A 27956-nucleotide genomic window follows, 5' to 3' on the forward strand; every position below is an offset into this window, starting at 1 on the left:
TCCGAAACCGGCCCATAGTCTCTCAACCTCAACCGACCACCCAACCCGATGTAAATATCGCTGTCTCATCGCAACAAACCACTCAACAAGTTCAACCACCTGCTTACCAGTACATCCAACAGCAACCTCAAGTTGTGCAGCCCGGTGAGTATTTGAAATCTATAGGACGAAGGAGAGAGGGCTAGCGCAAATTGTGGCACCGGCAACTTGCTGAGGCACTTCCTGTTGCAGGTTGCGGTGCCGCGGCGAATCGTGGCAGCTGCCTCGAGTTTACGGCAACTGCCTCGCCTGTTGCCTCGGCTGAGTGAGGTACCTCGAGCGGTACCACGAATTCAGGGGCCGGTTCATCGGTTGAGAGAGGTACCTCCAGCGGTACCTCGAGTTAAGGGAGTCTTGCCACGACCTAACGGAGGCATGCAACGACAAAAGGGAGCGGTGGATCGGCTGATAGAGGTACCGGGAGTTTAAGGGAGAGATGCCACGGCTGTTAAGGGAGAGGTGCCACGGCTGTTAAGGGAGCTGCGCCTCGGCTGGTAGACGTACTGGGAGTTCAAGGGAGAGATGTCACGGCTGTTAAGGGAGCGGGAGTTTAAGGAAGAGGTGCCACGGCTGTTAACGTAGCGGGAGTTTAAGGGAGAGGTGCCACGGCTGTTAAGGGAGCAGGAGTTTAAGGGAGAGGTGCCACGGCTGTTAAGGGAGCGGGAGTTTAAGGGAGAGGTGCCACGGCTGTTAACGTAGCGGGAGTTTAAGGGAGAGGTGCCACGGCTGTTAAGGGAGCGGGAGTTTAAGGGAGAGGTGCCACGGCTGTTAATTTTAGTATTCCTATGTATGCAACATGTGACAGTATAATACAGTTTAAGTACGACTGTTATCTGCGGGTTGAGTTGCCGTGGCGAGTCGTGGCAGCGGCCACAACTTCACGACAGCTGCCTCGACTTTGCGGCAATGATGCCTCGACTGTTGCAGTTTTCTTTTCATATTTTGACAAAATGTGACAATACTATCCTGCACTATCCTGTACTATCCTGTACTCTGTGCTTAAGAGTACGAGTTTTGTTGGTTGTAATTGGTTTAGTCATAAAACGCCGATAAGTGATGCAATAGCTTCCCGTTTAAGTTCAGCTAAGCTAATATGGGCTAAGACCACTCGTAGCCTTGGTTACGATAACCACTTTCCGGCAGCGCCCCAAATTAATGCAAATTGTAAATATTGATGCATTGTAACGTTGAAACTAACTGAAAAGCACTGAAAAGTGGTGAAAGCTATTTGGATATATATGTATGGTATGTATATATATATATTATATATATATATTATATATAGGTGTGTGTGTATATATGTATGATACAGTAATAAAGGATATTGATTTGTATATTATATCTGTTCATCATCGTATATATTAATTTTATGTGTCTGTGTTTATATGTATGTATGTTTATATATTTTATCTCACCTTTTTAATAATTTTTTTTCTGTTTATCTCAACAGGACTCTTGTTTGGGGAGGCAGTAAGAACAATGTGACCGCATGAGGCCTAAACAGCATCATTCCAGCTATTGTAAACATGACGTGATCAATCAGTTTGCCACAGTTCCTGTCTTGCAGGTCCTCTGGCGAGCGCAACTGCCACGACTTGCCGCGGCAGTCACCATGACATGCTGCAGCAGCTGCCACGGCTTGCAAAGCAGTTATCTCGACATGCAGCTATACCAGGGGTGGGCAAACTATGAGTATTATGAATTAGAAATTATAGTAACGACCGCTGTAACACTTCTCCGTTCCCGACTTGAGTTTCCTAAAGCATGATGAATGCAAAAGACCAGCATAGACGTTTCTTGAATGGATGAACACCTCAGATCTGTCCTGAGAATTGCCAGAACAAAGCTGACACCAAACTATCTGCACTGGCAAAAAAGGGGGACCAACAACACTGTACCCACTGAAATGCAATGTAATGTAAAAATGTATGTTCACTTTACTTTTTAAGTTAAGTTTTAGATTTTACTTATAATTTATATTGGTTGACAATATAACTCTCTATCCATCTGACACCGGCCGGCCCGTCTGTCAAATTTTAAAAGTCAATGTGGCCCCTGAGCCAAAAAGTTTGCCCATCCCTGAGCTATACAATAAGAAAATAATGTCTTTGAGAGTCAGTTTGTCGCTGTAATTGTGTTTTGCTGTTGATATTTGTAATAGTATGGCTACTTTTAAATCATATGTGTTTGTGGGTTTTTTAAATGTTTTTTGTTTATTTATTTGTTATTTTATTTTATTATATTTAATATATATATATCCCCGCGGGGACTGGTCGGGGGCATGGAACGTGGGGCCGGTACCGGTCGGGTTGGGGGCATGGAACGTGGGGCCGGTACCGGTCGGGGGAATGGACCGTGGCACTGGTACCGGGGGCATGGATCGTGGCGCTGGCTCGGGGGTCGGGGGCATGGATCGTGGCGCTGGCTCGGGGGCATGGATCGTGGCGCTGGCTCGGGGGTCGTGGACCTTGTTAGGGGCGTCGGATCAGGGGTCATGGGCTTGGGTCGGGAGGCCGGGACGGGAATCTGCTGCGGCCCAGCGCTGGACGTTGTGCGCTGCGGCCCAGCGCTGGACATTGTGCGCTGCGACCGAGCAGGGTCGGGATGTTGCTGCGGCCCAGCGCTGGACACTGTGCGCTGCGACCGAGCAGGGTCGGAACGTCGTCGCGGCCCAGAGCTGGACGCTGTGCGCTGCGGCCGAGCGTGGGGACCGTAGGTAGCCTGGAGCCGGACCGCATGGTCCATCACCCGCTCCCAGGAAGAATCGCCGCCGGACGACCACGAAATGGCCTCCTCTTCTGGGGACCATGTGGTGGGCGGTGGATGGTGACCCAGATGCCTACTGAGGGCTCCAGATGGGGAGACGGAGTAGTACAAGTACCCAGCTGGAACCCCCGGGAGGACCGTTCCCCCATTACGGGCAGCCCGCTGGAGACTCCGTGGACCGCCCATTGCCAGACGGGTTCCCCTGAACTCGTCCAGGGGAAAAAACTCTGCGTAGTCCTTTCTAGGTTGCGTCATTCTGTCACAGGTGCGGGTGGGAGGCAGGACTCAAATGCAGACTTGCAGGAAACAAAAAGCTTTAATAGTTAAAAGATACAAAAATCCAAAAGGCCAAGGGGCAAAAACACACAGGCATGAAGTACGGACATCCAAGACAAAAGACAAGGACAGGCGTAGCAAATGACAATGACGCGACAAGTGACACAAGAGACACACGGCTTAAATACACAAGGGAGGTGCAGGTGATTGGACACAGGTGGAAACTATTAAGACGATCACAGGGGATGACGGGACAAGGCAGGAAGTGAAGTTACCCGGGGACACGAGTGGCAGAAAACTACAAAATACAACAGGAAGTGAACCACACCGTGACACCTACATTCATTTATGATCAACAATCTTATAATAGTTCTTTAGTTAGTCTTCCAGGAGAATATGTACTGTGGTGTCTTTCAGATGTGTATGACATATTGTAAAAATAAACAGTTTGCCATAATATTGCTGTTGAGGTAAATAACCTCACAGTGGTTTTGGTTCTGCATATCTCGTGCTTTGGGACATCAAACAATCTAATAAATTATTGCCGTCCTATAAACGCACTGTCGGCTGCATGTCTTGGCAGGTGGCACAAACAGACTAAGCATCATATTTTGGCAGCATGTACTGCTAGGATATGCTATCCCTATTTGTTATTACACATTAGAGCCAAAACTACATACTGACGAAGTTTGTGAAAACATAGTTGTATAGAAAACCTTCACATTTAAAGGCATTAGTCAAGGATTATGTTTATATTGACAGCTGTGATAATATATCTTGTTTTTGTTTTTGCAGAGAAGCCAAGCACTTCCAAGCGAAAAGCCAACACAGATGATTCCATAAATGATACAAATCCCAACAGTTCTGCTTGTCCACATTGCACGGCTGTGCTAAGTGCCCCCAAAAACTTAAAAAGGCATATAAGAGATGTACATAATCTTGATACATCTCCCATGATGTGTATTGACATAAGAAACGGAATCTACGTCACTGCAAAGTACGACCATAGTCCGTTTTTTCCAATTCATGTGATCAAATCCACACAGCCACCACAACTCGATTGTGAGGTGGAGAAGTGCGGCACGTTCATGAAAATTGCCTGGTCATCAGGCAATCCTGGAAAGGAATGTGTTCACTTGGAAAGGACAAAGACTGCTAGGCCGTATGTCAAACCAGCAGTCCTGCAAACTACTTCACTGCAGGACATGGTTAGCAAAGGCCTAATGTCATCTGAGTGGGGGGGGGGAATGTGAACAACACAACATTGCTGCCACCAATGACGGAGTCAATAGTGTTTTTCCTATCTTCTTTGAAGATGAGAGATACTCGAAACGGTGGTATTTCTTTTCGGTGTTCACAAATGAAACGGACAACTGGTGTCACTTTGGGAGGACAAGGGTGACGTTTGATTCAGTGGGAGGACAGTGGAACTGTCAGTGTCGGGGAACTGGTCGATCGCACCGCTGCATCCATCGTATGATGGGAATGTGGTGGATTTTCCAGCAGTCCCCAGGCACACTGGCATCCTCGGACATCCAAATGAAGGACATTGCTGACTTGGAAACTCACATGGTGGAAAGCAGCATCACATGTGAGCCACACAACCTCAACACGCAAAACATCTGTGTAATGACTGAGTACCTGGCAACAAAAAAGCGGATCCCATGTCTGCAAGACTTGCCAGTTAAGCTGAGGACTCAGGAGGAACAGCCACCAGAATGTTTTGTGCCTTCGGAAAGTACCTGCCCCTACTGTCCAGGCCCCACACCTCCAGCACTGAATCCTTTAAAGATTATCACCACTCAGGCAATGGTGTACGGGATAAGCTATGTCCATAAAGGTAAATCAACAATTATTTCTTACATGGATGTTCCCCTGATGAGATCACATTATATCTGGCCTCAACAGCCAGACTGCTATAGAAGGCTTTGTGTATGCATGATTCAACTTTTAATTTTCTTTATAGGTGTTTCAGTTGCGGAAAAACATTGCCCGACGTGTGCTAACGTTGTGAGATTCCAGGATTATTCTTCCGGATTTCACAACTTTAACAACCGTGTGATCGTAACACTGCCATTGTGTGAGCTTCTCCTGTCGGGTTTGTCGGTAACACATCTGTTAATGTTTTTTTTGCACTTTAGTCAAAGACAACAGTGTCTTTCATGAAAAGGTTAAGCATATTAAAGCATGTACAAAATTATGTACAAATGGATATTTGTTTATCATGTTTTTCAATAACAGAACAAGACAACCAGTTGACGGATGCTTGACACTCTGTCATTTTTCAATGACAACCGGTACCACCATCAAATAGTGTGGAGAGCATTCCATCACTTCCTTTCACTGTCAGACTTCAAGTTTGACTTCTTCTGTTACCAGTGTGGATACCACCCAGCCGTCATTGTAGCAGATGCAAATTGGAAACTGGCCTTCGATGTCCCTCGTAAGAATATTTTAGCTTTCTGTTATATCTCCCTACTAAAATTAAAATTATAATGAAGATTTCAACAGATGCAAATATGTGCCTGTATTAAGGGTGTTAGATTTACAAGGGCTCTATAATAAATGACTTGCTTGTACATCCAGTTTTGTATAATGGTCAATCTTGTTTAATTTAAACAAAGTTAGAGGTTATGTTTTTCTATGAGAGTTCTATGTTCAGCACGGTTTTGTAATTATGTAAACAAATTCATTTGCAGTTGGGACATTTAAAAGGCCTGATCCAGACACCATAGCGGACAAGGACCTACAGGTGGACATTGTCAAGGTGTGGTCGGATCTGGACCGGTCACAAATTGCTGAGGGCCTCATATCAGGTTTGGACCAAATTGTTAAAGTGATATATATTATAATTATGTAATTATGTATATGCTCCACTAACTAAACCTTTGAACAAATGAATGTTCAATATGATATGTTTTACAAATAGGGTCTTCGGTGGCGAATCCATATTGCTTATCTGTTGGCCACTCCACTTTGGCACCTTGGATGGAAGAGCACACCAGAGTTGGAAACGTTCTCCCTAAAACAGAAGTTAAAAAGGCAATGAAAAGGAAAACTGGAGATTTCAAACATCCTCCCAAAAAAATAAATGAGGACATAATACTCAAACTGATTGAGTCAAAGAAGGTACACACATTGACAATCTTACTATTTTGATGTATGCAAGTTATTTATTCTCCATACGATAGATATTTCTACTATTGATAAAAGATGTGACATAATTATATTTGTGTTTGAAAGTACTGAAATGGGCCTCTGGAATTTTTCAGCCACAGAAAAAGGATCTCCAGGAAGCTTGTGACACCCTGGGTGTCTCCTCAGAGGGGTCCATAGCCGACATGCTGAACAGGCTTCAGGAATTATTAAACTTCAAAGATGTTTACCCAAAGCTGTTTGTGAAACTGCAGAAAGCTGGTGGTGTGATATTATTTGTGAAAATTCTTCTTCTTTTTACATTCTATAAACTTTAGTTATATGATTGCCATTTAAAATCTTGTTTTTTATTCTGAAGGTGGAGTACTTCACTTCAGCTGTCCGCATGGCGTTGTGTATTACGTCAACATTCTCTTCTGGACAGAGTCCGCTAGAGATCACACGGACGGGCTGCTGAGTTTTAAACACTTCGGACATTTCGGACGTTGCAGGACAGGTTGCTCGTCACACAAACAACCGCACAAAACAGCAATATTTCCAGCCATTTGACGGAAGACTCTGTGGCACAACATCAAACAACAGGAAACTGGCGGCTGATAAACAATTAAAGGTTGACCTGCAGTGGGTGAAGAACCTGCGATCAACATTACCACTGCAGGAAATGCCAGATAGTGTTAGGATGGCAGCAAGGCATCCTATCACAAAGACATCAGACAGGTACTCCCTGTACGACAGATTCCACCAGAAAAACCAAAGAAGGCCAGAAGAGAAGTTGAGAAGCCTCAACATCTGCCCTAGTTTACGGAGAGAGGTGAACTCATCTGTTGCAGAGCAGTTCAATCGTGTACTTTCTTCGGTAAAATATTCATTGTGCCAAATGAACGAGCCACACTTCAAACAAACCTTAAGGGTGCTCATCGACCTGCATAATGAAAGAATAAACACAACCTTCAACTTCATGGGATGCTGGGACTGCAGTCTGCCGGTAAGTTTGATTAGTATATACTATGCTATAGTAATTCTTCTAAATAATACTTGATAAAATATACAGCTTAACCTATATTTTTAATTGTTGAGGATCATAATTATCAATCTTTGTTTTTCTTTGTTATTTTGTTCGAAGCAAAGGAAAATCCACTTCTTCCTTCGGTGGGCCAAAACATTGAACATAAACGAATGAAGTCGTCATTTGTTGCACGATCCTATGCAATCACTGTAAATATTTGTGTTATTTCTTGTTTGTCCAAAATGAAGCGATAAATTAAACACTCATTTTGTTATCATATGTGTGTGTTAAGGAAAAACTCAAAGAACTATTCACAGGATGCCGTGCCGAAACGGCAACTATAGTTGAAATATCGAGGCGATATGCAGTGTCTTTAAAAGACATTCGGAGTGTTTGCCCACCAGAACTGTTGGGGCAAACTTCAATGCTCATGCCGTGGCTGACTGATGATGTAAGTGTACTGTTGTGGAATATTTCAATAAAAGCTCGGTAGAAGAGAATGATTTGTCTGATAAAACAGAGTCTTGATGAATGATCAAAGTTGCAAAAAGTCCATTTATTGCTTGCAAGCAGGAGGTCAAATACACAGGCACGTATCACAGTGCTCTGTGGAAATGGCGTCTCCGAGCACAAAAGACACTGAGCTTTTATACACATATGAAGGACATTCTCCGTGCCAGCTACGAGAAGCTGCAAAGCAGGTTGAGATAAGAACCCAGGTGAAGCTGAGGGTAGCACACACACAAGATCCTCCTAAATGGCCGCTGCAAATCATTGTTACTTGACATGAAAGTAAAACTTGGATCCAGAACTTTCGTGCAGAATAAGATATCAACCAAGGCCATGAAGAGGAGTCCTTTGTTTTGAAGCTTCTATGAGATCGAGTCAACCGTCCTCCCTTCTCAGAGCACAGCTGCAAACCAACATTTTGTATCATACTGCTCTTTGCACATCAGGGTCAAATACAGGACACTTGAGACACGGCTTTAGCAGAAAACAATCTTATAACATATTTTTACCATTACATTCCACTCTTTTGATTATTATTTAATCACACGTAATATTGCAAAAAAATATGTTTAGCAAGCAAGTGTAAACCACTCTTTAGATGGCTGATTACAAAATCACAAAAAGATACTTAGATAATGAAACTGAAGCAAGCAATAATATGAATAAAACCGTAGTGACACAAACAACTTCTGTGTCTATGTGGAGGGGTCCTGGCCGTGTTCTTCTTCTTGTGTTGGTCCGCAGGTACACGTTGGGATGTGGAGTCTGCCAACCTTCTTTCTTGTGAGGCATCCGCGTTGTAGACAGTCAACACAGATCACAATGCACTGTGTGTCTGTCAGTCAACTGCCCGTCCGTGGTCACTGGATCGGTGGTGTCGGTTGATTCACACTTGTTGTGGGGGTAGGGTCGCCTGAGCCCACTGATGGTACTGGAACCTTCTTGCAATGGGACGCGTGGACCCAAGTTGCCCTCTCAGCTACTTTGACAGCTGTTTGGGTGACGAGGAGGATCTGGAATGGTCCCTGCCAGCGTCGTGCTTTCCAGTTTTTTCTTCTGAAGTCTTTCACCATCACAAAGTCACCAGGTTTCAGCTTGTGGAGTGGTCCTTCAGCTGGTTTTGGGAGGGCGGCTGCAACCTGTTGTCGTATGTTAGACAGAGCAGAAGACAGTTGTGCACAATATTTTAACATTTCATGTTCGCATAATGCGGTCGAAGGGAGTGGTGCCTTCAGTGCCTCGGTTCCTACGTGAGGAGGAAAACCAAACAATATCTCAAAGGGACTCAGGTAGCTTCGTGTTCGTTTTCTCATGCACATGTACATCAACACTAGAGGCAGGGCTTTTGTCCAGGGCAGACCTGTGTCTGCACAGCATTTTGCCAATTTGGTTTTGAGTGTGCCATTTTCTCGTTCCACAATCCCTCCACTGGCTGGATGGTATGCGCAGTGTGTTTTTAAATCAATACCCAGGTATGCGCTTAATTCTGTAATGGTCTGGTTGACAAAATGAGAACCATTGTCACTTGATATTTTAGAAGGAATGCCCCATCGAGGGATGATTTCAGAAATTAGGGCCTTGGCTACTGTTGTAGCGGTATGTTTGCTTGATGGAAAAACCTCCACCCACTTGGAAAACATGTCCACCATCACTTGACAGTGTTTCTTACCTTGTGATGGAGACAACTCCACAAAATCCATCATAATGTGCTCAAACGGGCGGGTTGGTGGTGGGTGTGCAGCCTGGCTGGACACGCCCACGGGCCTGCCTACATTGTGAGTAGAACAGGTGACACATGCAGAACAGAATTTTTGTGCATATGCTGTGAACCCTTTTGTAAACCACGTCTCATTAAGTGCACGTAACATTCCCCCTTTTGACACATGGTCTAACCCATGAGTCAACTTAGCATAATGGGCAAAATAGTGTTTAGGTAAACACGGCTTGCCGTCGGTGTTGGAGCTATATTTTTATTTTTGTTTATTTTGGGTTTAAGTTAATTTATAGCCTTACTTATTTCTTTTTCTTTTCCTGTTAAAGTTAATATGGTGTATTTTGTATTTATGCTTTACTCGTATTGTCGTTTATTGGTCACATGGTGTTATGTTCATTTGCATAAGTAGGTCAAGGTGGGAGGTACTTCAGGCACGAGGGCATATGGTTTTTTACCAGCGTGAGAGAGGCAGCAGAAATGTCTGTGAGCTTGCTTATGTGTGTGAATAAACCGCCTCAAACTCAATCTTGTTATGGACATTACTTTGCTTTGGTACCTCTGAACCTGCGTAAAGCCTAACCATGACGTAGCTTTGAGTGGCCATTTGAGAAGTTTGTTATTATTTGTTTTTGTTTAAATTTATGGACAAATAGCCACTACAATAAGTAAAAAACCCGCCCTGGATATATCGTTGGTTTACGTGGATACTGGACTTGTCGTTTGCTGGATTACCGTTTCGAAAGTGGATTACTCACCTGGATGCGGGAGACAAACAAAGAAAAGGGCCTAGGAGTGACGGAGGTGTGGGCTGGATACAGTGCAAACATCGAATAATACGACCCATCCGACAGTGTAAAGTTTCCCTGGACACCGTACTGGATAACGGTGAAGCTACTGGAGCGCTGGAGCTGCACTACGGAGTGGAGGATATTATTTGCTGCAATTTGAATTCGCAAAGGCCCAATGCCTTCACAGGTAACGCGCACGGCCGCGCGCAACAACAGCTACTGCGTGCATTCAACTCCGTGTACAAAGGCAACCACCGCAACAAACAAAGTTCCACAAGGTATGTGCTGTATTCAATCTTTGCAAACAACTGTGTGTGTACATGACCGGCATCAACAAAGGGTAAAATGTCTGACGTTGCATCTAAAGCCAAAAGCGACACGGCGCTTCCTACAAGAAGACGCACAAGTTTTACTGCTAAAGGAATGATGTTTTTTATGCAAACGTGTCAGGAAAAGAGATCGATGCAATGCAAACGAGCCAAATCGTACATGAATCAGATGGATAAGTTGATGCATTCTGCAGACAATATTGATGCAGTCAAGTCTCTTTTGGATCAAATAATAATATGTGTTGATGAGGCAAAACAACATCATTTATCATTTGTGTCACTGGACATACCTCAGGATGAGAAGGAGAAACAAGATAAATATTTTGAACGAAAGGAGAAGTGTTTTTCAAGCTTTATTGATGACGTCAAATGCTGGTTATCAAATACAGGCCATTCATATGAACTTCCAATTAAACCACCTGATAATCAAACTGATATTGGGCCTGAGGACAGTGTATCCAATAAAGGTTCTGCAGCGCGTTCAAAGGCTGGCTCTAAATTGTCAAGGATTTCATCCAGTGCATCTGCAAAAATATTAGCGCAAGCAGAGAGAGCAGCATTACAGGAGCGCATGGCTGCTCTAAAACAAAAGCACACTTTGGAGGCGCAGGAGGAACAAATAAGACTTGAACAAGAGGAATTACGGAAGAAACGGGAACATTTAAGGAGAGAAAAGGAACAACTTGCTCTGGAGGCAGAATTAAAGGTGACAAATGCAAAATTGGAGGTTCTGCAAGTAAGCTCAAAGTGTGGCTCTAAAGTGTCAAGATGTGCATCTCAAACATCAGATGGCATGAATTCTTACTTGAAAAGGTCAGAAATTCAAGGGACATATGAACTAAATCCGAATGCTGAACGCTATGTGCCCACCAATAAAAGCTCTGAACCTACCTCCAGTCGCTTGTTAAATTCTGTCCCTGTTGGTGTTCAACCCAAACATGTTGTAAAACAAATACCCATACCTAATGTCATTTCTGTGTTTCAAAGGCAAGGTACACAATCACTTGGTTCGCAAGATGTTTGTGACGATAATCAACCCACCAATTCTCCGGACATTTTGAATATCATGCAGCGTCAAAATGAAATAACTGCGCTGTTGGTCCAACAAAACACAGCCTCTGCTCTACCTATGAGAAATATACCTGTATTTGATGGTGATCTCCTGTATTTCAAATCTTTTCTCAGAGCCTTTGAAAATTGCATTGAGGATAAAACTCAAAATTTCAGTGATTGTCTGTACTTCCTAGAACAGTACACTAGGGGGCAACCAAGAGACATTGTAAGAAGTTGTCAGCATATGCCCTCTGAACCAGGTTATCAAAGAGCAAAAGCGCTTTTGATTGAACATTTTGGCAGTGAACATAAAATCTCTTCTGCTTACATGGACAAAATCAACAACTGGCCCTCAATAAAACCTGAGGATGTTAACGCTCTGCAGTCATTCGCTTTGTTCCTTCGAGGTTGCTCCAACATAGTACATCATATAAAGTACATGAAGGAGTTGGACATGCCAGCTAACCTCAGGACAATCCTAATGAAACTCCCATACAAGCTGAGGGAAAAGTGGAGAAATGTGGCATGTGACATACTGGAGCAAACTGGAAGCAGAGCAGTGTATGTTGATTTTGTGAATTTCATTGAAAAACAAGTCAAAATTGTTTCAGATCCTCTGTTTGGAAATATTAATGATGTTTCTCCAGCCAGCTATACAAAGCTATCCATGCAAGTTAAGCAGAAAAGGAAAAGTGGTACATTTGCCACGAGCATTAATGCACCAAAGGATGGACATAAAGAAATGGAAAACTTGACAGCTCACAGTAACCAGCTCAAATGTATGTTCTGCTATCTTACCAATCACACTCTGGAAAAATGCTTTCAGTTTAGAAGAAAGACACAACAGGACAAGATTCAGTTTCTAAAGGAGACGGGCGTTTGTTTTGGGTGCTTGAAACATGGACACACGAGCAAAGACTGTAGGGGTCGGTTGGATTGTGAAGTGTGTCCCAGGAAACATCCATCTGTCCTGCATGTGGAGAAGGAGGATACTACAAGGATAACCTCCAAAGAAACTGTGAGCACTGTATCCGGGAAGCAGCAGACGTGTGGTCATATTGGGGCTGGTGAAGAGGATATTGCAGTTTTTTCCATTGTGGCTGTGCAGGTGAAAAGTCGGAAAAGTAATAAAGTTGTGCATACTTATGCTTTCCTGGATCCTGGGAGCTCTGGGACTTTCTGTACTACAAGTATGGCTGAAAGGCTGGGAGTATCAGGAAAAAACTGTAATGTAGTGTTGAGGACAATGGGGCAGACTAAAACCATTAGCACTACTATAGTAACTGGTCTGGAGGTGTCTGGATTTGACACCGATGACTTTATTGAGCTACCATCTGTTCTGACACAAACAAAAATGCCTGTATCTAAAATCAATGTGCCATGTCAGGATGATGTTGCCAAATGGGCGTATTTGAGCAGCATTAGGCTACATGAAGTAGATGCAGATGTAGACTTGCTCATTGGAACCGACTCGCCTAAAGTTTTGGAGCCATGGGAACTGATAAATAGTCAATGTGGTGGACTGTATCCAGTGAGGACCAGAGTTGGCTGGGTCATAAACGGGCCTCTTCGTGCTGGAAACTCTGAAGGTACTGGTGTCAAATCAGGATGCGTTGTTGTAACTGCTAATCACATATCTGTGGAACACTTGGAAAGTATGTTGATGCAACAGTATAATCATGACTTTACTGAAAGAACAAGTGATGAACAACTTGAGATGTCAAGAGAAGACATTAAATTCATGAAAATTGTGGAGAGTACGACAGTGCTTAACAATGAACATTATTACATTGACTTACCTTTCAGAATTGACGATCCTGTTTTGCCAAATAATCGCTGCATTGCACTACAAAGACTCCAAAGCCTGAAGAGGAGATTTAATAGAAATAGTTCATTCAAGGCTCAATACGTTGATTTCCTTAACAACATGTTAGAGCAAGGATATGCAGAAAAGGTTCCCACAAATGAGCCCACTCTGGAATGCGGCTGTACCTACAAAGGTACATCATTGAACAGTCAGCTCTTGCAGGGCCCAGACTTCACTAACACGCTAATTGGTGTCCTTCTTCGGTTTAGAGAAGAGCCCATCGCTGTTATGGCTGATATCAACGCCATGTTCCATCAGGTCCGGGTGCCATATAAGCACGTTAACTTCTTGCGCTTTCTATGGTGGCCCAATGGAGACACTACAGCGGAGCCAGAGGAATACAGGATGTGCGTGCATTTGTTTGGAGCTGTATCCTCTCCAAGCTGCTCAAACTATGCACTGAGGAGAACTGCTGAGGATAATGCACTGCAATATTCACCCGATGTCCTTCGTACAGACAAGACAAATTTCTACGTGGACGACTGTCTTAAGTCCACTGTGACAGAGGAAGATGCAGTGAAGCTCATACATGGATTAACATCTCTCTGTAAAAAAGGTGGCTTCCATCTCCAAAAGTGGGTCACAAATAACTCAAATGTGTTTGCACTTATTCCTAGCAACATCAGAGCAGTGGGTTTGGAGAACATGGATTTGGACAGGGACCAACTCCCTGTGGAAAGAGCTCTGGGGATGCAATGGTGTGTTCAAGGAGATACGTTCAGCTTCAGGACTGCAGTGCAGGAACGTCCACACACTAGGAGGGGCATCCTTTCTGTGGTGAGCTCTCTTTACGACCCGCTGGTTTTTTTGTCTCCTTTCATAATCCCTGCCAAGTTACTGTTACAGGAGCTGTGCAGAATGAACTTCAAATGGGATGAGCCAGTTCCCTGTGATGTCTCTGAACATTGGTCTGAGTGGCTCTCTGAACTTCAACATATGAGTGGATTTAAAGTGGAACGGTGCATTAAACCCAAAAACTTTGGAACACAATTGAAAGCAGAACTGCATCATTTTTCAGATGCTAGTCAAATAGGATATGGCACTGTTTCATACTTGAGATTGGAGAGCACTGACAATGTGCATGTTTCATTTATCACAGGCAAAGCTCGTGTCGCTCCTCTAAAGCAACTAACCATTCCACGCCTTGAGCTTGCTGCAGCTGTGCTTGCTGTTCGAGTGAACACAATGCTGTTGAAAGAGCTACAGTTGCCATTGCAAAGGTCATTCTTTTGGACCGATAGCACTACTGTTCTCAAGTACATCTTTAATGAAACAAAGCGCTTTCACACATATGTTGCCAATCGTGTCAGCACCGTAAGAGAATCCACAGACAAAGATCAGTGGAGGTATGTAAACACCAAAGACAATCCTGCAGATGAAGCTTCTCGAGGACTAAGAGCTCAGGAGTTTGGAAAAGGAAAATGGCTAAAAGGACCGGACTTTTTGCACTTGCCCCCCACCAGATGGCCGAAACTCGACTTGGACGCCTCTTCCATTCCATCGGATGATGCAGAGGTGAAAAGGGAACTTAAGGTGAATGCTGTTACAATACACAGTGACAATCCCCTCAGTCAGCTCATTCACTATTTTTCATCCTGGAGAAAGCTTAAAACATCAGTGGCCTGGCTGTTGGAGCTTAAAGAAAGACTTTTACTTTTGAGCCGAAAGAGAAAAGAATATGTGGTCAACCAGAATGAGAATGTGGAAAAGGAGATTAAAAAATTCAAAGCCGCACTTGGAAAATCCAACTTGACACCAGAGCGGTTGGAGGAAGCCGAAAAGGCAATAATTCAGTTTGCGCAAAACCAAAGATTCAGTACTGAAATTTCCTCATTAAAACATGACCCAAAGACTGTTTTTAAAGACAGTCCTCTGTATCGCCTCGACCCCTTCATCGAAGATGGCATCCTCAGAGTTGGTGGACGTCTGTTTAAGTCTGTTCTGCCGTGGGAGGTAAAGCATCCTGTGATTCTGTCAAAGGATTTGCATGTTTCCCAGCTCATATTGCGTTACATCCATTGCCAACTTGGACATGCTGGACGCAATTACATGCTGCACAGATTGAGACAGAAGTATTGGATCATAAATGCCAACTCTGCGGCCAGGAAGATTCTCTCACAATGTACAGTGTGCAGAAGGTACAGAGGAAAGCTTGGAGAACAGAAGATGTCCGACTTACCGGAGGAACGAGTTGTGCCTGATAACGCACCCTTTACAAATGCGGGAGTGGACTATTTTGGACCATTGGAGGAGAGGGAGAACTGTGCTGAAGCGATATGGAGTGATATTTACCTGTATGAGTAGCCGCGCAGTACACCTTGAGGTGGCACACTCCCTCGACACAGACTCCTGCATTAATGCTGTGCGAAGATTTATCTGTAGAAGGGGACCTGTGACAAGTATAAGGTCAGATAATGGCACAAATTTTGTTGGTGCGAAGAAGGAACTGAGGCAGGCATTGGCCGCTTTAAATCACTCTAAAATTGAAAGGACTTTTGTGCAGGAAGGAATGACGTGGAGTTTTAACACCCCAGCTGCATCTCACCAAGGTGGCGTTTGGGAGCGTCTGATTCGCTCTGTGCGCAGTGTACTTACCTCTGTTATTGGACATCAACTGCTGGACGAGGAAGGCCTGCAAACGCTGTTTTGCGAGGTGGAGGCGATACTCAATGACCGGCCAATAACTAAGGCTTCAGAAGATCCCAATGATTTAGAAGCGCTTACTCCAAATCACATTCTCCTGTTAAAAGGCAAGCCCATTCTGCCATTAGGTCTGTTTGAGAAATCTGATCTGTACATTAAGAGGAGATGGAGGCAAGTGCAGTACGTTGCGGAGCTTTTCTGGAAAAGATGGACAGCGGAGTATTTGCTTGTAATGCAAGAAAGGCAAAAATGGACGAAGCAAAAGAGAAACTTTATTCCAGGAGATATTGTCGTAATCGCTGATGCCACAGCTCCAAGAGGCTCATGGATGATGGGCAGAGTGCTAAGCGCCATAGCTGACTCCCGAGGACTGGTTCGCTCTGTGAAGGTCCAAACGAAGATCAGCGTCCTGGACAGACCAATAACCAAGCTCTGTCTTCTCTTGGAGGCTAATAATTGACTATACAACTCATTCTTTCTCCTATCTCTGTCTTCCATCTGTTTGTTTCTTTCAGATATGGAGAATCCGAAGATGTGAAGATTCCAGTTTAATGCTTAAGCTACAATCAGAAAATAGCTCCTTTGTGTTAAAGCTAAGGTTAATTGTGGGTAAAGTACCGTTACAATTAGGGGCTGGGTTGTTGGAGCTATATTTTTATTTTTGTTTATTTTGGGTTTAAGTTAATTTATAGCCTTACTTATTTCTTTTTCTTTTCCTGTTAAAGTTAATTTGGTGTATTTTGTATTTATGCTTTACTCGTATTGTCGTTTATTGGTCACATGGTGTTATGTTCATTTGCATAAGTAGGTCAAGGTGGGAGGTACTTCAGGCACGAGGGCATATGGTTTTTTACCAGCGTGAGAGAGGCAGCAGAAATGTCTGTGAGCTTGCTTATGTGTGTGAATAAACCGCCTCAAACTCAATCTTGTTATGGACTTTGCTTTGGTACCTCTGAACCTGCGTAAAGCCTAACCATGACGTAGCCTCGAGTGGCCATTTGAGAAGTTTGTTATTATTTGTTTTTGTTTAAATTTATGGACAAATAGCCACTACAGTCGGGTTTAAGGAAGTTCCTGTGTTTCCACAGCACCCCAAAATCATGTACTACACCAAACGCATAGCGAGAGTCTGTGAACTGTGACCGTTTTACCCGTAGCCAGTTTACAGGCCTCGGTCAGAGCGATGAGCTCGGCTGCCTGGGCTGAGAGGTGACATGGCAGAGGACCTGAACACAGCACACCTGAGTCAGAAACAACAGCAAAACCAACACAATTTTCACCAGACTGAGGATCGCGGGAGGCGGATCCATCCACATACATTACCATGTCGCTGTTAGTTAGTGGAGCGTCCACTAGGTCAGGGCGAGGAGTGCACTGAGCTTGGAGCTCAGCCAAACAGTTGTGGTCCTCCCCATCCCCAGGAATAGGAAGTAATGATGCAGGGTTTAGGTTAGTACAACGTTTATAGTGACATTCGGCATGTCCAGGTGTGTAACGCAAAGACGAGCCGCAGAGAGGTGAGATGATTTCTGTTCGAGGAGAATCAAAGAAACCGCGTGCGGAACGAGCAGAGTGAGTGGTGCGTAACCCACTATGTCACGTGAGGCAGTGAGCGCCTCTTCAGCCGCGGCCACAGCGCGCAAACATTGTGGCAGTCCTGCAGCGACAGGGTCGAGTTTTGCGGAGAAATACGCAACCGTGTACACAGTGAGTTCTGTGAAACCCTGTAGAGGCGGAGCGCAGAACGAGTGGATCGATTGTCTCCTCCCAGTCAGTAAGAGATTCACACTGAGCCACAAATGGTCCCAAATCCCTCCATTGGTCAAGGCGTCCTTTAGACAGTGAGACATGGGGATAGGAGCCGGGAACTTGAAACAGTTCTTTCTGTGTGGGAGACAGAGAAACAGAGACAACAGATTTACAAGTTGACCAGTACAAAGTAGAACAGGCAATTGGATCATTGAGGGCCTCAAAAAATGTCTCTTCAAAAGAGCCGTCTGGACCCTCTGAGACACATGTTGTGCAATGCAGGTGTTCAGGGTTCATACGTCTGCATGAGGAGAAACCCGTGCTTCACCAGCCTGGCTCAGCCTCCGAGCTTCATCGATCGGGATCCACCACTGATACACAAAAAGAGGATTAGAGGGAGCCTTTTGCACCATTTGGAGTGCTGCTCTACGCCGAACCACTTTAAGGCCGTCTGGAGATGACGTCAAACAAATACCACATGAACACATCAAGTCTCTGCCCATCTGATTTATGGGACAGAGTGAAGAGAGTAAAAAAGAAAAAAGTTTTACTTTTATGTCAGGGTTTAGGTCAGTCTCGTCAGAGTGTACACTCGCCATAGGTGCAGTACATTTTTCTGTCACAGTCAAACCAGAAGCCCCTTGAGAATATACATATCGCCCACTCATTTTTTGATTTGGAAAAGGTTTTTCTTGAATTACTGAATGAGTAGCTCCGGAGTCTACTAAAAACGCCAATTCTTTCCCTTCCACAATTACTCTTGTAGTTGGCATATCTTTGTATGCATCTGATGAAAACATAGCATACGTGAGTGGTGGTGGTGTGGATGTATTCTGTTGCTCTAAGTGAGAAATGATGCTGAGCAAAACAGCATGTTGTTCTGTAGTGTGCGTGCGAGGAAGCAGGTCTTCATTGCAGCATTGTGTGTGCATGTGTATGTGGGTGTGCGTGCGAGGAAGCAGGTCTTCGTTGCAGCATTGTGTTTGTGTGTGGTGTGTTTCACTTCCCTGTTTTGGAGAGGCAGCAGTAGTCATCCCTTCACACGTGCAATCTCCATCCCACAAACACCGTCAGTCTGAAGTGCCGAATTGTTGACCCCCTCTGTCGTCCATGTGGCTGACGTACCTGGTTTGAACGGTAGGGGCAGTCTTTGTACCAATGTCCTGTTTTGCCACAGAGGAAGCATTCATCGGGTTGCACTTCTCGTGGGGCCCCTCCTTGAAAACGCCCTCTTCTCCCATGATTTATTCCATACGCTCGTCCTCTCTGTTGGTCCCTCCCATAAGTATTTCCGGATGGGTGGGGGTCTCGTCCTCCTTCTGCACCCAGTGTCAACTGTTTTACGGCTTGGAGCATCGGAAGCTGGGCTTTCTCCTGAGTCTGCTTGCTGCGTTTGTCTTGACACATTTGATTTTCCCCATGCATTTTATAATTGTGTCGTGCATGTTTTACCACTTCTGTGAGCCTTGCATCTTCCAGACCCACGACAGAGTGTTCAGTGGCAGTTTTGACGTCTGGCAGAAGCCCGTTCATGAAGGCGTTCTTGAGATGAGTTTCCCACACAGTCATGTTGGTTATGTCTGTGGGCTCCTCGAGACCGATGTGAATCTGGAAGGCAGCCACAAGACGCTGATAGTAAAATGTTACATCTTCGGCTTTACCTTGTTTCGTGCTGTTGATGAGGGCCATGTTGACTGGGAAGGCCGCAACCACAGCAGCACAGATGGCTGTTATGTCTTTGCATAACGTCAGGAACTCTTTTCCAAAAGCCACGCCATTTTTTATGGTGGGCAGATGGGAGGCAGGTGGTCCATCCTGTGGCCCTGGAACTTGAAACATGGGGGCTTGAATATAAGACCCGTCCAGTTTACTGTCCATGGTGGTGTTAAGAAAATCCACAATTCTGCCGGCTGTGCCCCTCCAGGGGGATAGGTCGTGGATTGACCATGCAGAGTCGGGTGGACTGAGCTGTGGGGTCAGGTCTGAATGGGTTGAGGGGTGAGCATGATTTGACGTCTGCACCTCCCTGGTCTCCCAGCCGGGTTTGACTGCGTGTTACAGGTCTGCCAACCGTAGGATCGGGGTTGTACGGTGGTGGTGATTGTTGGACTGGAGGTGGTGCAGGAATTTGATAACACGTGTTCAGGAGAGGACCGCCTGCCCCTGTCAGGGATGGATACAGTGGAGAAGACACACATGGATTATTCTGTGTTTCAATGTCAGGTTTTTCAGTTTTTAAACACGTCATTTTCTTCATCATTCGTTTTCTCTCCCTGCATTCACATTCCATTTCCCATTGTGCCAGACATGTCTGTTTTTTCTCTATTATTTCCAAGTCTTTAACTTAGATCTTTTTACCACTTTCCATTTTTTTTTTTTTTTTAACCTTTCTTCCAACCTTCCAAATCCCCTCTTAACATTTTAAGTTTAGCGGCACTCAACGAGCCGTTTTCTGGAAACCCAAACTCTTTTGTCCAGTATGGGAGACACTCTGTACATGTTTTCCCGTATTTCTGCTGCATCATTGCCACAATCGGACCCGACGTTCCGTGTGTTCTGCGGACTGGCCACCCATCTTTTACTGGTGGACCCTACCGGTTTACTTATTACAATACAGTCGTCACCGTAAGGCTTAGTTTCTTTACTCGAGGAAAAACTTTGCAAAAACCCCACTCAAAAACTCACGCTTCAATTTTGCCACGATCTTGTTCTAAAGGTAATTCAATAGAACTCACGTTTGGTTAACAAAAACAGTGATATCGTTTTGAATGTTTTTCAGCGTAAAACTCACGCTTCGATATTGCCACGATCTTATTCTAAGGGTAATTCAGTAGAACTCACGTTTGGTTATCAATAACAGTGATATCGTTTTACCTGCTTCAGCATAAAATTCACGTACGCTATTTCCACGATCTTATTCCACAGGTGGAATTCACGTTTGGTCAATAACAACGGTCTTATTTTACCCGGGTAGTCAAGCGATCTGCGTTACGATCTCGGAGAATTTGTTCCGAGTGAAATCTTTACCGTAAGCAATCCTGTCTTCTACTTGTAGTCTAGCGACGTTACGATCTCGGAGAATTTGTTCCGAGTGAAGTCGAACGATCCTATCTACCTTCGCATAAAATGATGCATTAGAAATATCCCGGAATCATGTACTAAATAATAAAAAAATAAAACAAATAAAAACCCAAAATGTTTAAAAAAAAAATAATGATAATAATTGTATTCCCCAGACTATAACAACCACTTGATCAGTCATCCGTTTCCGTTATGTTCAACTCTTACTGTTACTTTATAATTGGAATTTCAACTTCTTACCCGAGTTAGTAGAAATTAATTCTTTTTCGCTGGATACACGTGACGTCAATCAGGACTCCTCTGGTTTCCGCCGGTCCTTTCTCTCTTGTCTAAGGAGGTATGAGGCAGGATCATCAGCTGGTGATCCTGGAAAAGGCCTTTTTCCCCGGACGGTCCCCTGGAGCCTGACGGACGGTCAGCGTATCCTGTTCGTGACGCCAAATTGTTGTGGAATATTTCAATAAAAGCTCGGTAGAAGAGAATGATTTGTCTGATAAAACAGAGTCTTGATGAATGATCAAAGTTGCAAAAAGTCCATTTATTGCTTGCAAGCAGGAGGTCAAATACACAGGCACGTATCACAGTGCTCTGTGGAAATGGCGTCTCTGAGCACAAAAGACACTGAGTTTTTATACACATATGAAGGACATTCTCCGTGCCAGCCACGAGAAGCTGCAAAGCAGGTTGAGATAAGAACCCAGGTGAAGCTGAGGGTAGCACACACACAAGATCCTCCTAAATGGCCGCTGCAAATCATTGTTACTTGACATGAAAGTAAAACTTGGATCCAGAACTTTCGTGCAGAATAAGATATCAACCAAGGCCATGAAGAGGAGTCCTTTGTTTTGAAGCTTCTATGAGATCGAGTCAACCGTCCTCCCTTCTCAGAGCACAGCTGCAAACCAACATTTTGTATCATACTGCTCTTTGCACATCAGGGTCAAATACAGGACACTTGAGACACGGCTTTAGCAGAAAACAATCTTATAACATATTTTTACCATTACAGTACCATAATGACAACCATAATGTCAGTTATAATGTCAGTTAGCAGAATTTAAAGACAGAAAGGTTTTTATCAGAAACTCAGAAATGTACTTAATCTTCCTATTGAATTCCAGGCAGTCAACTATCGAGTAGCACAGCTGGCTCAAGAAAACCAGGTAACCGTTTAAAATTTCATCCATTTATTATTATTTTATATTGATGCTTTTATATGTTCGCACACACATTAATTACATGTTCTCTGTTGTAGTGTGGTGCTTTGGGTACCTTTGATTTCATTTTGTGGCACCGACAATGGAACAACAGTGGAGCAGTCAGTGACCGTGTTGTTAAATGCATTCCTGTAGGTACTTTTAATAATGCTTTATGCATAATGAAACAAATTGTACAAATAAACAAAACACATCTGCCCTGATCATGGATGTTGTAATACATTATATTATTGTTGTGCTATAGGTTGCAGACAAAGTATTTCTGCCGAGAATTGTGGGCCATGCCACTCCAGAGACAGGGAACCATTTCATACTTTGGGTGAGCTATCAATGATTTAAAGGTTTTCATATATATTTTGTCTTATACAACTTGACAGGTAGACATGTTGGTTTTAAATTTTTGGTGACTGTGGGTCTGTTCATCTACATTGTCAGTCAACAAAACTTCACTGCCAGAAACGTAGTTTTGGTATTTTATTCTAACTTAAGCTTTAAACCAAAATCACACAGTCCAGTGTCCTTTAATTTAAAATCGCTTTCAAAGTAAACCCAATTATCTCGCACCCTAACCCTGGAAAAAGTAAGTCATGCATCCATCATAACTATTTTAAAACTCATTTACTGTAACTCCCTCCTTTCAAAATGTTTACCCCACACCCCCACCTGCTGATCCCTTCTTATAACAATATTTTGCAGACTGGCTTTGGATGTTGATGATGTTTTGATTATTATTTAAGAAAATAATGTCATTTTTTAGAATGTAGTTTTGACTGAATTACTTCCTCGTAGGTGTTTGACTTCAAAGCCAAACAGATTCGAGTGTATGATTCATTGAGGATCTTCCCCAGAATCACTGACATGGATCTCCTCAGGTAAAGGGAGAGACACATAACGTGTATGTATTTATCAATTCTCGGCATGGCAATATAACAATATGATGACTAAAAAATGATTGTTACTTGTTTCTTTTGTAGAAATGCCTTCAGATGTTCGGGCAGCCTTCAAGATTGGACTGTTACATGTCCTACACAGTGGAAGCAGAACGACTGTGTTAATTGTGGAGTGTTTGTCTGTTCTGTGAGTTGCTTGTTGTCTGAGCTGCTTGTCCAACTGTTCAGTGCATGTATGTTTTGTGGGAATGATCTAAGCAAATTGTTTCCATAGGCCGCAGAAAATGAAGTGGGAAATCTAGAGGTCACTGGGGAGGCTCTCACTTTGAACCAATGCAGGACCCTTCGATTGCACCACGCAGCCCACATGATAAAACATGTCGATGCTGAGGTAAGACTAACTAATTTTAAGTCTCTTAAAATGTATAATGTTAAGAGAAATACTGTGACTACAACAAAGGTCATGATTACACAGGACTTCCCACCAACGGCAGAAGAAAGGATGAAGAAGAAAGTCTGTGAAACAAGACTTCAGGAAGCTGAAGCAAAAAATACAGACTCCAGCAGCCATTGCCTGGCCTGGAAAAAAAATGTTTGTTCCAGCGAGAAACTGGGACAACTAGGTATGTGCAATATTGGTGACAACTCAAACATACTTAATTTATTTCACACACAGAAAAGTTGAAAAGTTCGGTTTTATGTAAGTAACTTATCTTTTAAGGGAAAATGCTCTACATGTGGGAACATTTGCTATTGACGAACCTGATAGTATTTTAAAATGATTGTGGAATAAGTTGTCCCACTTCTGTTTTTTCGTAGGCTTTTCCACAGCCACATCAAGCAAAACAAATGGGTTCAGTGCTCATCTTGCAAAAAATGGCTGCATTTTGAGTGCGCCGGGGTGGAAGGTTACTGCGCATCAAAGGATTTCTTTTGTGGATGCAACATTGTCACAGATGTGTAAGAATAATCTCATGGCTCCTTACATATATGATATAAACATTGTGATATTGGAGTATGTTGGGAAAGTACCACATGAAAAGATTGTTGTCAAATTCAGCCTATGCTTTTCTCTTAAACAGAGACAACATCTTGGAGTCTGTTAAAGCAGAAGAAATACTGAAGGATGAAGAGATAAAGGTAGAGACATACATTGTACATTTTCTCAAGTGAGCTGTAAAACGTTTTTTCATATAAAATGGTAGTTAACAATCATACACACTGTTCAGACTGGTTAAAAACTAAATTTATAAAACATTCATCTTATGTTGCAGGACTTGGAGAGAAAACTGCAGAGTGGGCATCTTCTCTCAAACAGTTCTATTTTTGGGATGGTATATGAAATGCTTTTTGACGTTTTTCCTATTTACTTGTTTCCACAGACAGAACAGATTGTCCAGCGTCTGGACAGCATACTGTCGGTAACTGGAACTGTAGCTGAGAAGCAGCTATTTATTACAGAGGTCATTTTGCCGGAGGTGAGATATAGAGGAAATTAACCAAATCAGCCACTACTGCAACTATTATGTTTACAGCGGAAAATAATCACATTTATTTGTGACTTAAGTAGTTGAGAGATCAAGTATCAATGGACAATTGAAAACACCATTCAGAGAATATAACCCAAACTTACAACTGCAGGATGACTGAGCATCAATGTCTAGCTGCAAGAAGCATAACTTAACTGGGTACATAGGTAATGGAAAGTATCCATTTCAGTGAAATAAACATGTATGATAAGATTCTGAATATTTTTATTGTTTTTGTAGGGCTTGATTGAGTGGTTGCAAAGGACCAGCAACATGTGTCGATACCAGGCAGAATCTCTGCTGCTGGAGAACACATCAAAAAAAAGGTAGACACAACTTTCATTTTAATTGTGGGCGAGCATGAATATGTGCAACATCCCTAAATTGACTGTGACAATGCTGGCTAACAGCGTTTTGCACGTCAAGTTGACATCATTGTAATCACAGAATGTGGTAGCAGTTCATTCAAAGACCTAATTTTTTTCTCAGTGCTGAAGACACGTCAGGGAGTGACCGAGAAAGCAGTGGTAAGAAGTGTTCAAATCGTTGCAGTACATAACCAAGACACAATTACAGAGATGATTTTGAGCACATTTATTTCTGCATTAAAAAACAAAGCAGAGATTATTTTATTTCACCCACTACTAATATTATATATTTTTGTCAAGATTACTAGGCTTAAAACAATACTGTTTTACGGACTTATCTGCTCAAACGCAACACTTGATGGCAGATATCATTCAGCGCATTCACAAAACATCAGAACTTGATTTATGCATTGCATTCATGCACAGTAAAAACAACGGACGTAAAAAAACACCATATAGATGAATCTAGTGATTCTTTAATAAAATACTTTTTAAGAAATACACGTTTGTCTCCCTAGTAAACAATGAAAAACTGTTTATAGCATGATATTGTCATAAACCGGGTACCTTCCTCTTTTTCCTTTCCACCCCTTTCTTGTCATTTACACACACTCGCACCCCCCCTTCACTTAATTACACCTGCTCATTCATTCCCAGCTGCTTCTCATTCTCTCATCTCATCGTCCTCTCTTCCTGCTTCCTCTAATTAGACACTATTTCTAGCCTCCCTCTTCCCCTTGTTCTCCGCCAGAGCATTACCTGTGCACCCGACGTACCTGAGCTCGTTGTCCCGTATCGCCTGCCTTGTTGTGTCCTGACGGTTCTTGCTGAACTATTATTGTCCCGTTGCTAACCTCTGCTTTACACAGCTTCCTGTTTGACGTGAGCTGACTGCTGTCTGGTGCGTCTCCCTCGGCCTGGACCTCGTTCTCTGCTCACTGGGCTTCACCGTTGCCGGCCAAACGTCCGTATTCTTCTGTTTGTGTTTGTGTTCATTAAAACACTTTACGTTCCCTTGCGTTTGGGTGGTCGCTTCTTCACAAGCACAACAGATATAGTCAAAAGGAAATAAATGTCATTTAAAGAATGTCATTTTTCCTTTTACGGAACATCCATCATGAAGGTACTGTCTGTTGCCTGATCATGAAACAATATAGAATAAGGTTAATACTTTAATCCAGCAGCTTTTGTGCAATCACTGGATATCTAAAAACAGTCATGCACACAATCTAGCTCAGGCAAATTCTTTTGTCAACAATTGTAGTCAACATTAATTTAAATGAAAATACTGGTAACTCCTATTATATACCGACATTCAATTTTAGACACGTCTTGATGGCACCCACCCAGTGTTATTGTTTGTTCATATAAATCACATACCCATTGATTAGTTCCCAAAGTAGAGATTGTAACCAGGGCGGCAAGTGATCTTAGTCCATATTCGCTTAGCTGCACTAAAATGGGAAGCCGTTGTATCACTTACTGGCTTTTTATTACTAAAACAATAGATAGATAGATATTTTATACTTTATTCATCCCTCAAGAGGGAAATGTTGGTATCACAGCACCATGTACAGGGAAGAAAATAGAATATAAAGATAAACATAATGTCACATTATATACAATATAATAAGATAGAAATATTCAATTATTAAATTAAATTAAATAAACTCAAACAAAAGAATAACCTTCCAAAAGTCACAATAATAATAATTTGTAGAAGAGGAAAGAGCAGCAACATCACAGCAGTACAGGGTTATTATTGTCATTATTTAGCATGGGATGATTTATTGTGTTATTGCACTGGGCAGGAATAATAATACTAGTTAATAATAGTTAATAGGTAATAATAACTACCAACACTAGTACTTTTAAAGGCAGTATTGTATTATCACATATTGGCAAATTATAAAACAAACATATAACATATTTGGGAAATAAAACGGCAACTGTCGTGGCGCAAAGTCGCGGTAGCTGTCGTGAAGCCGCGTCAATTGCCTCGAAGTTGTGGCAAGTGTCTCGACTTCGTGGCAACTGCCTCGTGAAATCGCGGCAAGTGCCTCGAAGTCGTGGCAAGTGCCTCGAATTCGTGGCAACTGCCTCGTGAAATCGTGGCAAGTGCATCGAAGTCGTGGCTAGTGCCTCGAATTCGTGGCAACTGCCTCGTGAAATCGTGCCAAGAGCCGCAGTGTCGAGGCAGTTGCCACGATTCACTGCGGCACCGCAATCTGCAACAGGAAGTGCCTCGGCGGGTTGCCAGTGCCACGAATAGCTCCTACTGGGACGAAGTGAGAGAGCTTGAGTTTTTGTGACAGGTTGGGAAGTAGGTGTGGATTGCCGTTAAATAGTGGTGGATGTCTCTCTCACAGTGAACCAGGTGGTGGTGGTGCAGCCAAATCTCACCAACACTTGACTAGACAAAAGATGTGTCCCAACTGCCGAAACACTGGTATGACTCAGCTCAGGTACATCAATGGAACGCTCACCTGGCTGATCTGTGGCGTGGTGGGAATCTTCGGGTAAGTAAAGTAGCCTTACACACACACACACACACACACACACACACACACACACACTTTGTAAAGAACCATAATGACCAAATGACAGTTTATGCAACTGAGTCTCTCAAGTGTGTTGAATTTGTGCTTATACTTAATTCAACTTTTCTCTGTGGGTTTTTAGCTATTTAAAAACTCACATGACAATTTAGAACCTCTTATACCAGATTTCAGTTTACTTTAATTTTAAGCTGGAGGAAATGTTGTTATAAGTATTATTTTAACATTATTCTTGATTCAGGTTCTTGCCTTGCATGTGCATTCCCTTCTGTGTGAATTCATGCAAGGATGTGGAGCATTCCTGGCCCAGCTGTGGCCACGTCCTGTACGTTCATAGACGCACTTGAAACAACTCTGCTGAAGCAACAACAAATAAAAATCTGTTTTGTGTTGTTTTGTTCTTTTTTTGTCTGGGAA

General features: G+C 43.1%; 2 protein-coding genes and 5 long non-coding RNA genes across 13 annotated transcripts; 6 read left to right on the plus strand and 1 right to left on the minus strand.

The window, feature by feature from the left end:
- Nucleotides 1–21: 21 nt before the first annotated feature.
- Nucleotides 22–27931, plus strand: LOC144383329 (uncharacterized). Its single transcript, XR_013450686.1, has 3 exons — nt 22–144; nt 27351–27500; nt 27781–27931. It is a non-coding gene; the product is annotated as an uncharacterized LOC144383329 (long non-coding RNA).
- On the plus strand, nt 2244–7456 carry LOC144383326 (uncharacterized). 7 transcript variants are annotated; one of them, XR_013450682.1, is made up of 9 exons: nt 2244–3070; nt 3877–4921; nt 5048–5187; nt 5323–5524; nt 5781–5897; nt 6011–6210; nt 6354–6501; nt 6596–7222; nt 7361–7456. XR_013450682.1 is itself a non-coding variant. In XM_078080420.1 (8 exons), exons 3-7 carry the CDS (start codon nt 5344–5346, stop codon nt 6784–6786), a joined length of 834 nt encoding a protein of 277 aa, XP_077936546.1. In that variant the 5' UTR covers nt 2245–4921; nt 5048–5187; nt 5323–5343; the 3' UTR covers nt 6787–7222; nt 7361–7456. The 7 variants fall into 7 exon arrangements, 4 of the variants coding, with proteins under 4 accessions (XP_077936546.1, XP_077936543.1, XP_077936544.1 ...); XR_013450683.1 differs by having other exon boundaries at nt 2245–4921; nt 5323–5378; nt 5461–5524; XR_013450684.1 differs by having other exon boundaries at nt 2245–4921; nt 5048–5161; nt 5323–5378; nt 5461–5524.
- LOC144383332 (uncharacterized) lies at nt 7458–17071 on the plus strand. The gene is made up of 2 exons (XR_013450690.1): nt 7458–10533; nt 14122–17071. It is a non-coding gene; the product is annotated as an uncharacterized LOC144383332 (long non-coding RNA).
- On the minus strand, nt 16400–19774 carry LOC144383015 (uncharacterized). The gene is made up of 3 exons (XM_078080412.1): nt 19022–19774; nt 18196–18267; nt 16400–18031 (listed from the first exon to the last, which is right to left on the minus strand). Exons 1-3 carry the CDS (start codon nt 19772–19774, stop codon nt 17768–17770), a joined length of 1089 nt encoding a protein of 362 aa, XP_077936538.1. The 3' UTR covers nt 16400–17767.
- LOC144383335 (uncharacterized) lies at nt 21979–22516 on the plus strand. Its single transcript, XR_013450693.1, has 3 exons — nt 21979–22140; nt 22233–22325; nt 22439–22516. It is a non-coding gene; the product is annotated as an uncharacterized LOC144383335 (long non-coding RNA).
- LOC144383334 (uncharacterized) lies at nt 23167–23707 on the plus strand. Its single transcript, XR_013450692.1, has 3 exons — nt 23167–23271; nt 23359–23475; nt 23560–23707. It is a non-coding gene; the product is annotated as an uncharacterized LOC144383334 (long non-coding RNA).
- LOC144383333 (uncharacterized) lies at nt 23907–26925 on the plus strand. The gene is made up of 7 exons (XR_013450691.1): nt 23907–24044; nt 24167–24224; nt 24359–24380; nt 24467–24562; nt 24854–24939; nt 25103–25140; nt 25851–26925. It is a non-coding gene; the product is annotated as an uncharacterized LOC144383333 (long non-coding RNA).
- Nucleotides 27932–27956: the final 25 nt, after the last annotated feature.

Source organism: Gasterosteus aculeatus, chromosome 9, assembly GCF_964276395.1.
Source record: "Gasterosteus aculeatus chromosome 9, fGasAcu3.hap1.1, whole genome shotgun sequence".
Taxonomy (NCBI): domain Eukaryota; kingdom Metazoa; phylum Chordata; class Actinopteri; order Perciformes; family Gasterosteidae; genus Gasterosteus; species Gasterosteus aculeatus.